Here is a 14,222-nt window from a genome sequence, read left to right on the forward strand (position 1 = left end):
GAGAATCTTCTGAAAGAATTTAAGGTGGAACAGCTTAAGGAGGTTTAGAAATACTGTATTTAGAGTCTTGATATTTTAAAGGCTTATAGCTAGGTCATCTATAAGGGCTTTTCCTTTTGTGATCAGTTGAGTGCTGATGTCCTAATAAAATGTCCCAAAGTCCAGCAAACTTGCGATGTCCATTAGTAGTTAGCAAATTTAATGGACTGTACCACTTACATCTTATGTTCTCGTGTTCTGCCTTGAATATTGACAATTATATAAATACCTATTCTGGGAAATACAGTGGGGCTTCATTTATGTACTTATATTTTATAAGCTAAGTTAATTTTTAGTGAAAACTTTTATGGGCTAAAATAATTCTGTAAAAATAGCCTTGGTTTAATGAAAGTCTTTACATAAGTCAATGTTTACCAAGTTATTAAGTAATGATAACAAGCCAGTTAATGGACCTTAGAAATAAAGCACATTTATAAAATTTGGAAATAATTTAGGGGTAGAAAATTAATTTAGCTTCTTAATGGTTTTAAATACTTACAAAATGTGTTCTAATGAATTACAAACCAGATAAACAGCAAGTTCAATTTTTTTTTTTTTGCGGCGGTGGGGAGGGGAAGGAGGTTTTAAAGATAGTTTTTCCCTCTTGGTGGCACTGAATAAAAGATTATAGAATCAAGGACTCTTTTCTCCTTTCCTTTGGTTTTAGACTTAAAGTTTGGGGGTTGTATTTCAGCTGACTTGTCATCTTTTTTCAGCTGAGCTTCTGTCATCTGTAGGGTTGACATCAGCATCTTAACTGAGGTGGTACATTCATATAAAACGTAAAGGTGAAATTTGATTAAGCTGCTGGTTAGGAATTGATGAGTAATAGACTGTTAGTCATTCCACTCATTTTTATACCCATCCCCCTCCGAATCAAATACTGGTGCAAAGAAAATATGTTAAAACAATATATTAATTTTTATAGATGAACTGTCAGTCTTTTCCCCCACCACCCCAAGAAAATAACAGTCATTAGTAATGAAGAATCTGTATGTAGGAATGGAAATTATATTTATAAGAAAGAGTTTGTTCTCCTTTTACTGTGGGCATTTATAAAAATGAGGATTTAAAGTTAGCATAGCATGCTAAACCTTAAAAAATAGCGAGTCTATGCATTTCTAATGCTGAACATAAAAAATAACTGGTTATTTTTATATGGTTGATATTTAAATGTACTTATTGAAATATGTTAATACTTTTTTTCTTTCAATGATTCCAGGTATAAAAAAGTTTAGTACCCTGGTCATTGTGCTGATTTTCTCTTAATAGGAATCATGATAAATATCCAGCATACAGAAGTGCAGTGAGTTATGATCTATCTTCAATAGTGATTTAATCCAGAATTATGATCAGGTTAATACTTTAATATCAGGAGAAGATTAAAGTTTTAGTGCCAGTCATCTGATTTCCCATATTTAATGTTTAAACACAATAGTAGTTATTATTTACTTATCTTACTATCCGAAGCTCGAGAGCCCTGCAAGTGAAATCTCTCATCTGTTGAACACCTTATTCAGCGCTCATTAGCATGCCATAGTTTTTGCTGTTACACTATCTTCCTTATTCCCCAAGCCACTAGTAGCTGTATTGTTTTTGCTTTTTACTTCTGATTTGAGGTAGTCTTGGGAGAACGGATTTGCAGCATCATGCCACAGGCCAGCTGTTGAGATTTGTTGAGAGGACCGTAAGAAAGCTCCAGCTGACATACTCTGCCCCCACTACCTCCTTTTTCACACTTTGTAGTGGGTTTCACTTCCTCTGGGAAATAACCTTCCTTTACATAAAATTAACTGCTAGCTCTGTTGTGATAGTCCTCATTTAAGATAAAGCAAATTAAAATTTCTGATTTGACTGAGTTATGTTTGGTAAGAGGTTAAGTGGGGCCAAAGAGAATGTTCATTTTATATGCTATAATAAAGTACTTGATTAGAATATTAGTGTTACTTTTTAAAAAATGATATAAACAATGGTAAATAAATTTGCAACTAATTTTTAACACTTCCTTATGAATTTGGAGACTTTAATTGTTGCTTACATGATAGAACATAGAAAACCAGTTTTATATTACACTATGAATAATAACATGTATTCTAAAAGTTGTTCTATGACAGTTTATACCTAATAAATTAAAATTGATTTGGTAACATTATATTGAAGTTATTGTAAACAATTTTCCACTTGTTATCATTTTCACATCTATTTTATTTTATTTTTCCAGGGAACGATCTCCTCAGCAGAATATAGTATCTTGTGTAAGTGTAAGCACGCAAACAGCTTCAGCTGATCAGGCTGGTAAATTATGGGATGAACTCAGTCTGGTTGGCCTTCCAGATGCCATTGATATCCAAGCCTTATTTGATCCTACAGGTAGGAGCTGGTCTTCAATAATAATGACTACCTCTTGATTCTTGTAAACATTTTAATTTTAGTGCATTATCATTTGATAGTAAGTACCTTTCCTCTAGAAATAATTATGGCCACTTGTAAAAAAAAAGTCTTTGTTAAGTATGCCTGCTTACAGAAAATAAATTGTCTAGTTATGTTTACCTAATTTATTTAGCATCTGCACAAAATCAGCACTAGGATGGAGGCTTTTATAAATATTTGCATTTACTCTTGTGTAGGCAGCAATGACATGGAAATCTGACAATTGGAGAGGAAATTTTAAAGGGATCTGTGAGAACTTGGGGAACATGGCAGTCTGGGTCTATTTAGTGTAGGAGTAAATGACAATAGATCTTAGCCATGTGGGTATTCAGTTACAATAACCCACAGTCATGATACGGTACTGTTGGGATTTTGAGTAAATTGCATTCTACATGTTGACTGTTAGTGGTTCAAGTGCTGTGTGATAGAGAATTTAAAGACTGAGCTGTTACTAACAATCAAAGTGGGCTCTTGGTGTGGGATGGTGCAGAATAGAGGTGTACATGGACCTTACGTGCCATGTGTCCTCTGTCATAAAGTATTAAGTGTTCTTTATATTTTATGTAAAGATACCAAATAAAATGTCTTACAGTGATGAAAATTAATTGTTGAAATAGTCACTAATTTAATGATTCTCCAACTTTTATGTGCATCAGAATCACCTTGGAGGGGTTGTTTCTGGGCACCATGGCAAAAGCTTTTGATTCAGTAGACCTAGGTTGTGATCTGAGATTTTGCGTTTCTAATAAGTTTATAGATGGTACATTTTGAGAAGGGCTACTTCAGTGGTATCACAAATGTAGGACGTCTCAGCATACTTACACATCAGAGTGGATTTGGGGGTTTACATCTTTATATGTTAGTGCTAATGTCTTATGTTAACATTTTCTCTTGTTCACTTTAACCATCGTAGGCACTTGCTGGGCCCATCACCGCTGTGTGGAGTGGTCACTGGGAGCGTGCCAGGTGGAGGAACCATTAGTGGTTAATGTGGACAAAGCTGTTGTCTCAGGGAGCACAGGAGTAAGTAGAAAAAATATTTAAGCCCTAACTTTATAACACTTACTGTAGTCAACATAGAGGTTCACTTGCAAGAATTATTTATTAAATGATTACTATAATGTAAAAACCCTTCACATAGGAAATTAACATATCCAAGAGTAGTTCATGTAAACCCCTAGAGTATAATATGTTGTACAATAAACACAAATCTTTAAATATCCTGCATTTAAATCAGAAATTTAAAATTTTAGAAAGGAGAATTGCTAACTATACTTATCATGTGGTTATTCTTTAAGATAAAACTGTTTGATGAAGATTTAAAATAAGAGAGACAAGATTTCACAGGTTGTTAGTCCACAGTGTGGACTAGCTCTGTTTGGTACTTTAAAAATGGATGAAGATATTTCTGTTCAGTCAGGTGGCAGTTCAGTTTTGGCACTATCCCAAAGTAGTTCCATGTACATGTCCTGCCATCTTTCAAAACTTTTGCTGTGATTTTCATGTAATTTTGAAGCAAGTACAGAAATAAATGCAGCATTTACCCTCCACCTATAAAGGCCGCAGACTCTGTGAAGTGAGACTGTGTTGCTGTCTACAGATCCCCTTTGACTTTTGACCAGTATATTTGGGAGAAGTGAACAGCCTTTCTAAAGGAATTTTAAAAATGAAATTTTTGACCTTAGATGTTATATGGGCTTTAATAGATTAAATATAGGTAAAACTTTTCATATAGTTGAGACAAGGACTTAGATACAAGTAATTACTCAATTATTACAGCCTTAGCTTTACTCAAGATTGCCAGGATGACCTGACTTATGTGGGTGAGTAGTTCTCACCTCAAGGTCAGTTAAGTTACTAGTGTTTGCTTTGGAAATGTGACTTTACAGTTAGATGCTTATGTTGCCAAATGTTGAACAGAATACCACACAGTAGTGAGTGTCACAGTCTGAACAGAGTGTGATAGGCCGGCAAGAGCTGCTGCTTCCATGGACAACTTAAGTAGTTTTGGATTATTTTGTGACAGTGAAAAGTATTATAGGAAAGGCAATGAACAAAGGCTAAAATGAACTTTGTAGTGTTGTATTGGAATCAGAGGAGTCAATATAAAGTCATGGTTTTTAATATTTATACAGCTACTGAACTATAGATGTGTGTACACACATGAGTTGGTATGTCTACATATATTTCCTAGCTTTGTTCGCTAAGAGTGTAGTTAAAAGAAAGCCTGCCTTAGCCTGTCTTTTTTGGACAGAAGATACCTTTCATTCTTCAGATGCTTAATGATTAATATTTAAATGGAATTTAGGGATCGAGGCAATTCCTTTACCCCCAAAAGAAGAATGAAGGGCTATGAGGAAACCTGCATTTCTTAAGATTTTTTTTTTAGGTCTTTGTGTTGAGTGGCCAGAGCAAGCAGAAGGCAGAAGGCGTACTTGGAGCAGGAGAGTGGTGAATTCGACAGGATCTGTCAAACCTCTATTCCTCCATTAGACTCAGTCAGTCAAGATACAAGGAGTGTGTCAGCCTTCCATTCCTGTTTTTACTGTTTCTGTCTTGTTTTCTCTTTTTCTCCATTATCAGATGTGCGTAGGATAGACCAGTTAGCTACAACGGTTTTGTTTGTTTGCCCCTAAGAAAAGAAGAGTTTGTCTTACTGACAAAAATTCAGAACGGTAACAGCACATTTGTTAAACATTTGATAAGGCTGCAGGGAAATAGGCATTTCCACACCTTAATGCTGGGAATGCAAATTAGTACAGTCTTGTGGAGGGGGATTTGGCGTATCTAACAAACTACACATGCACTATCTTTTGACCTTTCTAAGAATCTGAAAATCTTGAAAATATGCCCCCCCAAATAATACAAAATACCTGTTATATTAAAAGTTAATAATTACAACACTATTTAATTTGCAAACTATTGGAAACAATCTAAATGGCCACGTGTAATAGAAGGGTTAATACATTATGGTATGGTTCATGCACTGGAATACTGTGCTACTATTAACACTTTTTAAAGTGAAAAAAATGCAAAAGACCATTATGCAACTCTTTATGTAAGAGAGAATGAGATATAAGAAAATACACAATCATATGGTCATTTGTGGAAAGGAAATACAGGAAGGATAAACTAGAAACTAAAAAGATTGGTTTTCTATGGAGGGTGGGTAGGAAAGAGGTAGAAAGAAGATGGGAATGGGATCCATGGGGCAGGGATGAGGCGTGACAGACACTTCTCAGGTACGTCTGTTTGTATAGCTCTAATTCTTAGAACCATGAGAATGTTTCACATTCCCCCTAAATAATTACAGTCATCTAGGACCTGGGGGAGTCCAAAAAGGAATAGCAAAGTTCGTACTGAAGGAGATAGAGAAGAAGAGAGCTAAGCTGAGTAACTGGAAGATAGCGTCTTGACCGGATTCCTGGGGAGCTAAAGACCAAGAACTACACATGCACGCTGTCCTCTCGTGAGCAGGGTGTTCTTGCGGGTCAGGCCAGCAGGTCTCAGACTACTTTGTGTATCTCTTAAGTGAACAAATAAGTCACTATATGGGGAGATAACGAGAACTAGGTTGTTCAATGTTGGGAAGAAGCTGCAAATAAAGAAATGCTAAGATAAATTTTGTGGTGTTGGAATGGAATCAGAGTGATACAGACAGATCCAGAAATGCAGATGTGTGCACTCACACGTTTCCCAGCTCTGTCCTCTGTGAAGCCTGGAAGCAGCAGCCGGCCATAGCAGGCAGCACAGCCAGTGCTCAGGTCTTGGTAGAGGACCCCTGGTCTCCAATAAAAGGAGCCAGGTTCCTTGAGAAGTAGTGCTTGGTGCAGGAAAATACGAGATGAAGTACCTGAAAGTAATGAAGTACTCAGAAGCGTGGCACTTGCAGAAAGCCCAGAGCCAACCTGAAGGAGCGCCTCAGAGCTGGACTAGTTTGAGCAACAACAAAAAAGAATGATAGTATTGGGTTTTCATCCGTAGAATAAGATAAGGACACATGAGTCTGTACTGATAAAAATAAAAAATAAATAAATAGCATGAATCGAGTCACATCACTCCTCTGACACTCTTCAGTGACTTTGCATTTCATTCAGGAAGAAAAGCCTGTCCTTTCTAACTGGAAGGCTCTGCAATGCCTTCGCCTTCCTGTGAGGGCTTCTGAGACACCCCTCCTCTAGCTCTTCCTCTCTTTGCTTTCTTCAGCCACAGTGACCTCCTTGGATCTCGTCACATACCCCAGACATGCATCTGCCTCTGGGCGTTGCAGGTGTGGTGTGCGCTCTGTGGGACAGCCATCGTAGACATGCATGGCTGGCTCCCTCACCCCTGCAGGGGCTTATTCAGGAGCTAGCTGAGCAGTGAGCCTCTGCGCGCTGCCTGCTAAACTGTCCCATGCCACCGCCTCCTGCTGTACCCCTGTTACATTACTGTCTCCTTTGCACTTAACCACTGTTGAACATGGTATTTATTTACTTAATGATCTTGCTGATTTCTCCTCACTTGAATATGGTGCCACTGTTAAAAGGATCTTTTTCTGCTTTAGTCATTCCTCAATAAATATTTTAGCCTAAAGGAATAGTACTAAAGATCATTCATTAAAACATTCATAGTTAAAAGAAGTCTAAAGTGCCAGTGTTTAAAAAGCTCACCAATGTGGTTAATTTTATACAAGTTTATAAATGTTTAATTGAGTAAATTTTTATAATTCTACATAAGTGATTGGGTGGGGAGCAGTGACAGTGAAAATCCATGCTATCTCAAAAGGTTCCCTAGGAGCAAAGTATTGCAAAAGTACCATTAAACTTAGAATACATTTTTATTTTACCAAGAGACAGATGTTAGTTTGTTGATCTTTAGTGTGATGACGTGGTGGTTGAATGTATTATGATACCTACCTCCATTTTCAAGGAAAATAAATATTTCACCTGCCTCTTCATAGTGAAGGTGAGATTTCAATAATGAGGCGGTAATGACTTTTCAGAGACACGTACTGGCGTTTGAGCATTTTGAAAATGGACGTTTAGAACTATTTCCATTTGATATTTTACTGCCAGAAACCATAAAAGTTTATAACAAATGATAAATATTCTCATATTTGTTGCCCAGATATCTTGGATATAGAATTCCCTAATGTGTTAAAAATATTCTGAAGAATTTGGGTATGTTTTAAACTTATTTGCTAAAAAAAAAAAAAAACTTTCTGATTTGGGGAGGTGAAAATTTTTGATTATGGGAGGTAAAAATTTACTAGATACAATTTGATGATTTTGGTTGGGATTGAAAAATGGTTATGGAGGTGGTGGTATACTGGTCCTTTTTAGTTCTCCCTAGTTTTTGTGAGAATAGCTTTTTTCTTTTTTTTTAAACCTGTGACAGATACTTGAATAAACTGGTTAGAATCAGCTCTTTCAATCTAAGAAGCTGGAATAGAACAAGATAAAACTCAGATAACAGGATGGTAGTGCTCTCTAAACTTTGTGATTATTCACATATTTTAGTTAGAAATATTCACACATGCATCTTTATTATATATTCTCATTGGAAAATGTCTCTCTTCTTTATGTCACTTAACAACATTATTAATTTACATTGTTTATGTGAGTCTTTTACTACTTTTGGTCCCCTGCACTAGGACTGTGAACACCATGAGGGCGTGGATAATAATCTGTTTTGGTTTGCCATTTTATCTCCAGTGCCTAACAAAGTACCTGGAACACAAGAGAGTCATTTATGGGATAAAATTATGCGTGAATGGAATTTGCCAAAGAAGGGCAATGCTGAGCACTTAGCTTGAGTGGAGAGGAATGTTCTGCTGGCACCTAGTGGCCGCAGCTGGACATGCTACAAAGAAGAGGACCGCCTCCCTCAGCCAAGAATTACCCAGCTGACAATGTCAATAGTGCTGAGGTTGAGAAGTCCTGGTTTAGTTAATATTATCCCTTTCTTAATAATTAATATTTTAATATGATTTCTTCAATTGTTAAATGGCACTCTTTATCAAGCAGTTAAGTTTTTTTGGAATTTCCTTCAGATTGTTTTTTAGTTTTTCCAGGGGGAACTTTATCTTTTGCTAGACGGAAGAATATGGTAATACTATGAACCAGTGTTTCAGGAAAAGTAATGGTATTTCTCTTTTAAATTCCTTTTCAGAGCTCTGGGGGTGCTACCAGCATCTTGGAAATCTGGATAGTTTGAATATTACCAAGGGACTAGTTTTAATTCTGCCTGCTATGGATGCTTGATCATTTATTTACCTAAAGCTCCTCTTTCCTGCAATCTGTTAATTGTTCCCAAAAGAAATAATCTATAAACCTCTAGCACATATTTCTGTTCTTTTAACTAGTTTTTAATCAAATGTTCAGCATCTTACTCTATAAAGAAAACATTAAAAAATTACTGTATCATCTCCCTGCTTAGAATGGATAATTTCTCATGTTTCTTTCCACCCTCACCTCCTCTCACAACCCCATTTTGAAATTCCATCGTATTATACTGATTTTATACCGGGTATTTTTTGTGTAAAACTAACTTAGTTTTGTGAAAGAGTTTTAAGTTTTTTATGTTTTGAGTTCTTCTTGTGGACTGCAAAAGAGAACAAAAATAGCTTTCAGTATTTAATATGGCAGTACACATTAAGAATGTAGATAAAGCAACGTAATGTAAATGTAATTGTGGTTAAAAAAGTGAAAATAATATACATATCTCTCTCCTAACCACCATCCTCTAATCAACTGAAAATAGGTTTATATAAGATCATTTCAAATACTAGTCTTTATCTTTATGTAAGGTGGTTTGCAAGTACCTATTTTACCAATATGTTGTCTAATACTGTTATTTTTAATATAACCTTAGTGCTTTGCAATATAAATTTTAAAAATTACCAAAGTATATTTTCTTCATTCTGCTGTATAGTATTTTAAGAGGCTGGGCAAACATTCACAGATCTGAATTCTGTATTTGTGCTGGGAGTCCCCAAGATTACCTCCATGCTGGGGACTCACTAGAACGACTCATGGGACTCGGCATAGAGTTATGATTATGGCCAAGACTTGATTCTGTGGTGTGGTAAGGATATGTAATGGAAAGATCTCAGTGGACAGAGACCTTGACAAGGTCTGGAAGAATCCAGTGCAGGCTTTTTTAGACACTCTCCCTCTATTCGGGGTCATACAAGAGCACTGTCTTTCCTCAGCAGCAAAAATGTAGCAACTTACGTGCGATGCTTCTGCGCTGAGAAGCTCAAGGTCTTTATTGGGGGTTAGTCATGTAGGTACCCTCTGCCTAGCACATACCAGAAGGAAAGCCACATGTTTTGCACAGATAGTCTAAGCATAGTAAACTGCCCTTATCAGTTAGGTAGTTGTGGGAACCTTCCGAAAATACAAGTTCCCAGATGCCAGCTGTGTAAGTAGGCCTTTCTGAGGATAGCAGTCTCAGGACTCCTATGCTAACCATTTTTTTTAACATTACTAAAATTGGATTGTGTCTCTGTTGACATATTCCTGTCTACAGGACTATAGTAGGTGCTTTTTAGTATACAGCATTAATTATTCCCCATCATAGGGAGGCTGTGATAAGTTCTTTAGTGGTTATATTAAAAGAAGTGCTTTTAAGTGGAGGGGAAGATATTGATAAGATTTTTTACTGTAACAGGAATATCCTGTATTTAACTCTGAAATCTACTTTGTCTGATATTAATATATCCATTCCAGCTTTTTTTTAGTAGTAAAAATTGGTGTATGTTATTCCATCCTTTTATTTTAACCTATTTGTTAAAATTAGCAGCCATTCTGCTTTATGAAACTTAATCTGACAGTCTCTGCTTTTTGATTGGAGCGTTCAGGCTATGTACATTTAATGTGATTAAATCCTACCCTTTCCCCTTTTTTTCCTGTTTGTCTCTCTCCTTTTATTTCCTTTTTCTTGAATATTTTTGGATTGAATATCTTTTAAGATTATGTTCTATCTTGCTTGTTAGATTATACCAGTGATTCTTTTTTGTTTTTTTTTATTGCTTTAGGGTTTATAGTATACATCTTTCACTTATTACAGTCTACATTCATGTGATATTCTATAGTTTCATGTGTAATAAAAGTATACTTTTTAGTATACATTTTAATAGTATAGAATAAATTTTATACTTTAGTAATATAGAAAAATTATAGAAATATAGATAAAAAAGAACCTTTTCTTAATTATTGTTTAATTAAAGAAGATCCTTCCCACATGCTTTCTTCTACCCTTGGAGATTTCCCTTGACATCTCATCAGCTAGAATCACCTTCCATGTTCACACCTTAAAACAGTAACTGATGAAAGTGTTGGGCAATACCACATAATTGTAGCCTATGATTCTCCTCTGGGGCCATGGGTGTGCTCACCCCTTGGAAGTGCATTGCTGTTTAGTGGAGGGTGACTAGGAACAAAATTGGGGTCCTTAGGAAGGAAGAAGGTAGAATGGATGTTTTGTAGTTACCTAGCAGTGTCTATTACTGGAAACATATTTTCACTGAAAGAATCTGAAAATATTTTAAAAGTAGGAAAGATTTAAGATGAAGATTAGAGGATGGTTAAGCTTCAGTAGGCTAATAACAGGTTATGTAGACAAAGGGTCATGTACAAAGTTTGGGTATGTGGATTCTGGAAGAATGGCACATAAATGGGAATGACTGGACAATAGATAGGGTGGGGAATAGTAGGAAATGGGAATTGAAAATGTCAGTAGCTTTACATGTCAAGCTGAGGAATTTCATTAATGAAGTTTCTTAAAAAGAGCAACAGGTCTGAACCCTTTCAATCTTTTGTAGTGAAATTGGAAGAGGTTTACTTGAAGACAGAAATGTTTAGGATTTCTGCTGTAATTGAAGGTCAATGAATATAAGTCTCTGAATTTTAGGTCTTATGTGTGAAGTGTAAAGGTAGAATGTTGTATTTGGTTCTTTATGAATCAATGAGTTGCATCTGATTCTTTATGCATTAGATGGAGAAGCTGCAAATGTCTCTTTAGTTTCAGACCTGAGTATGTGGGAAAATTAAGCATTTCGTTTTGGCCATGCTGACCCTTAAATCCATGAAATATCTTTGGACTAAATGCCAAGATTGGCATCATACAGTTTTCCTAGCTAGCAGTGAGAGCAAATCACACTTCCAGTGGACAATATTAAACAAGAGAAGAAAAGAAGGTGAAAGTTTGGCCCTTTGGTCAATGTTCAGATGAAGAAGTCCAGTGAAGAGATGGAGGTGACAGAGAAGAGAAGTCAGGGAGTGTATTAGGAATTACCAAGTCTGGATTGATAGGTTTAAGGGGGTATGGCCAACAAGTGTGTTTTTTGTTTACTATAAGGTTTTCTAAAAATACTTTCTAAATAGAATGTAATTACCATAATGGGGAGACTCGGGAATTTTGACTTCTGTGTCTGACGTTAGCTAATGTTAAGGGTTATCTTTATCAAGTCATGCTGTCTGTACTCAGTTTTTTCATTTTGCATAATAAAACATTATATTATCTCTACTCTAAAACTTAAGGCCATAAGAAAGATGTTGAGACCAATTATGGATTACTTCATCAGAATAGTAGTTTAGATATAGCAAGATAATCCAAAATTTGACCTTGGAAGACTGTTAGATATACCTATACTAGAAATTGCTGTGTTTGTTTCCTTTTGCTGTGCCGACTTGATTCTTAAGTTTCTTTATAGGAATTAAGTTAGGTGGAAGCTAAAAGGAGACTGCAAATTTCTGTTTTAGAAAAATAAAGAATTTGATATGCCTTCTGGTAAAATAAAGTTAAATTTAGAAGGCCTTTCCAATCAAGATATCCTTGGCATTAGGGTTTTTCCAGTAAAAGTCATAATTTCATTTTAATCTTTTAGTTTTAATTAAGCTTGACTTAAGGAAATGAACTTACCTTTGTGATGAGGTGAGTTGTATTCTTTGATAATGTAAAGACTCCCTTTGATTTAAAGCACAGGCAGGGTGGGGGGTAGAGAATAACGTGAACTTGTGTATGTATAAAGTTATCTTTTGAAGGCTACATAGGAAACTGGTAAAATTCTTTGCCTTTAGGGAATTTATCCTGTGTGGCTTTCTATACAAGGTGTCTTTCACTGTATATACTTTAGAAAGTTTTGAATTTTGAATCATGATAATGTGTATATTTCCAAAATTAACAGTTTTTAGTAGTTTCTAATGTGTCCCTGAAAATATATTTCAAAAGTTCATTTCTATAATTTTGCCCTTAAATTTAGGTGTTTTTTATTTTTATGTATTGTTTTGATACAGGAGTCTAGTTTCAGTTTCTTCCATATGGAGAGCCAAGTGTTCCTGTGTTATTTGTTGAAATCTCTTATCTTTTTCCCACTCATTTAAAATGTAACCTCTGTTGTCTAGCAAATGTTCAGTGTATGTGTGGATTATTCCTAAGCTCTCTATTTTAGTTTATTTGTGTATTTATACATCCCAGTGATACTTTCATGCTGCCATGGTTGCAATAGCTCTGTAAGTCTTGATATCTGGTTGGGCAAGTATCACTTCTACTTTCACCTATAGCAGCGAAACTTGTATTAGATCAGCTCTCTCACTGATAACAACTAGAAAGACTGGATAAAATATTTTTCAAAGAAGTACTTAAAGGCATTAAAGAACTGTCAGAGAGGTGAGAGGTGAGGACTTGAGAGGGGAGAGCCCAGAGGGAAGAGTTACACCGAGAGGTCAGCCTCACATGAACTTTCCTTTCCCCTGGAGGCATTTATCCAGTTCATAAAAGAATAGCTGAGAGACTAGAAAGTTGAGAAGAATTTCTGACAGTCTGTAGAGCTGGGAGGACAAAAGTGGGATTTAAGGGCCATTAATACTACAGACTTTAATTTGGGACAACTTAAGAACCATATCAGAACCTAGCACATTATGGCTTATGTGTCAGATCCAGCCTACCACCTGTATTTATATGGCCCATAAGCCAAGACAATTTTTACATTTTTAAATGGTTTAAAACAATTAAAAGAATATACTACATAATGCATAAATCATATTAAATTAAAATTTTATATTTCCATAATTCCATAAATGGAATTTATTGGAACAAAGCCACACTTATTTATTTGCATATTACCTATGGCTGCTGTTGCACTAAAGTGACAAGAGTTGTTGCTACAGGGACCATATATACTTTGCATTGCTGTGGGCATGCTACAAATCATAGCAGCACAATTATAAATCTTCAGTGTTTGATTGCCACATATATTGTCCTGAAATTTATTTCTCTTACTACTGGGGCATATCTATCATGCTAAAACAAGAAAAGAAGAGAAAAATTGTTTCATATATAGTGCTTTTGACGCATAGTGGAGTGAATTGTGTTGTTACAAAATTAGATGACAAAACTTTGTATTCATTACTGTGGGATATTATCGCTGTGCCAAAAATGATGGCATATGTCAACATTACCAGACTAAGCACTCAACACACTATTCTTAACTCATAGGAAAGTAATGATCAGAAAAAAAATAGTGAATTAAAATGGGCTATCTCATCATAGCAGAAATTCTTTACAAAAGTGAGAAATGAAAATGAGGCTACAGTTAAAGGAAGTTTCTGAGTGGCTCAGTTGTTAGCCAAGCACGGAAAGAAAGCCATTTGTCAGTGGTGAATTAATTAGATCATGTTAGAAGGGATCAGTTGAAGAAATATGTGTACAGAAAAGAAACTTTAGACTGTTACTAACCTTTCAGCAAGAATAATTTAAAAGTTGTG

The 14,222-nt window shown here is 35.6% G+C and overlaps 1 protein-coding gene across 25 annotated transcripts in view; it reads left to right on the forward strand.

Annotated features, from left to right (window-relative positions):
- KMT2C (lysine methyltransferase 2C) overlaps positions 1-14,222 on the forward strand; it is a 277,314-nt gene that overhangs the window by 114,725 nt on the left and 148,367 nt on the right. For all 25 annotated transcript variants that reach the window (XM_036999224.2, XM_036999223.2, XM_036999222.2 and 22 more), the window contains 2 exons: positions 2,261-2,409; positions 3,383-3,492. In XM_036999224.2, the coding sequence (XP_036855119.2) occupies positions 2,261-2,409; positions 3,383-3,492 (259 nt within the window). The remainder of the gene's footprint in view (positions 1-2,260; positions 2,410-3,382; positions 3,493-14,222) is intronic.

Source organism: Manis javanica, chromosome 6, assembly GCF_040802235.1.
Source record: "Manis javanica isolate MJ-LG chromosome 6, MJ_LKY, whole genome shotgun sequence".
Classification (NCBI taxonomy): domain Eukaryota; kingdom Metazoa; phylum Chordata; class Mammalia; order Pholidota; family Manidae; genus Manis; species Manis javanica.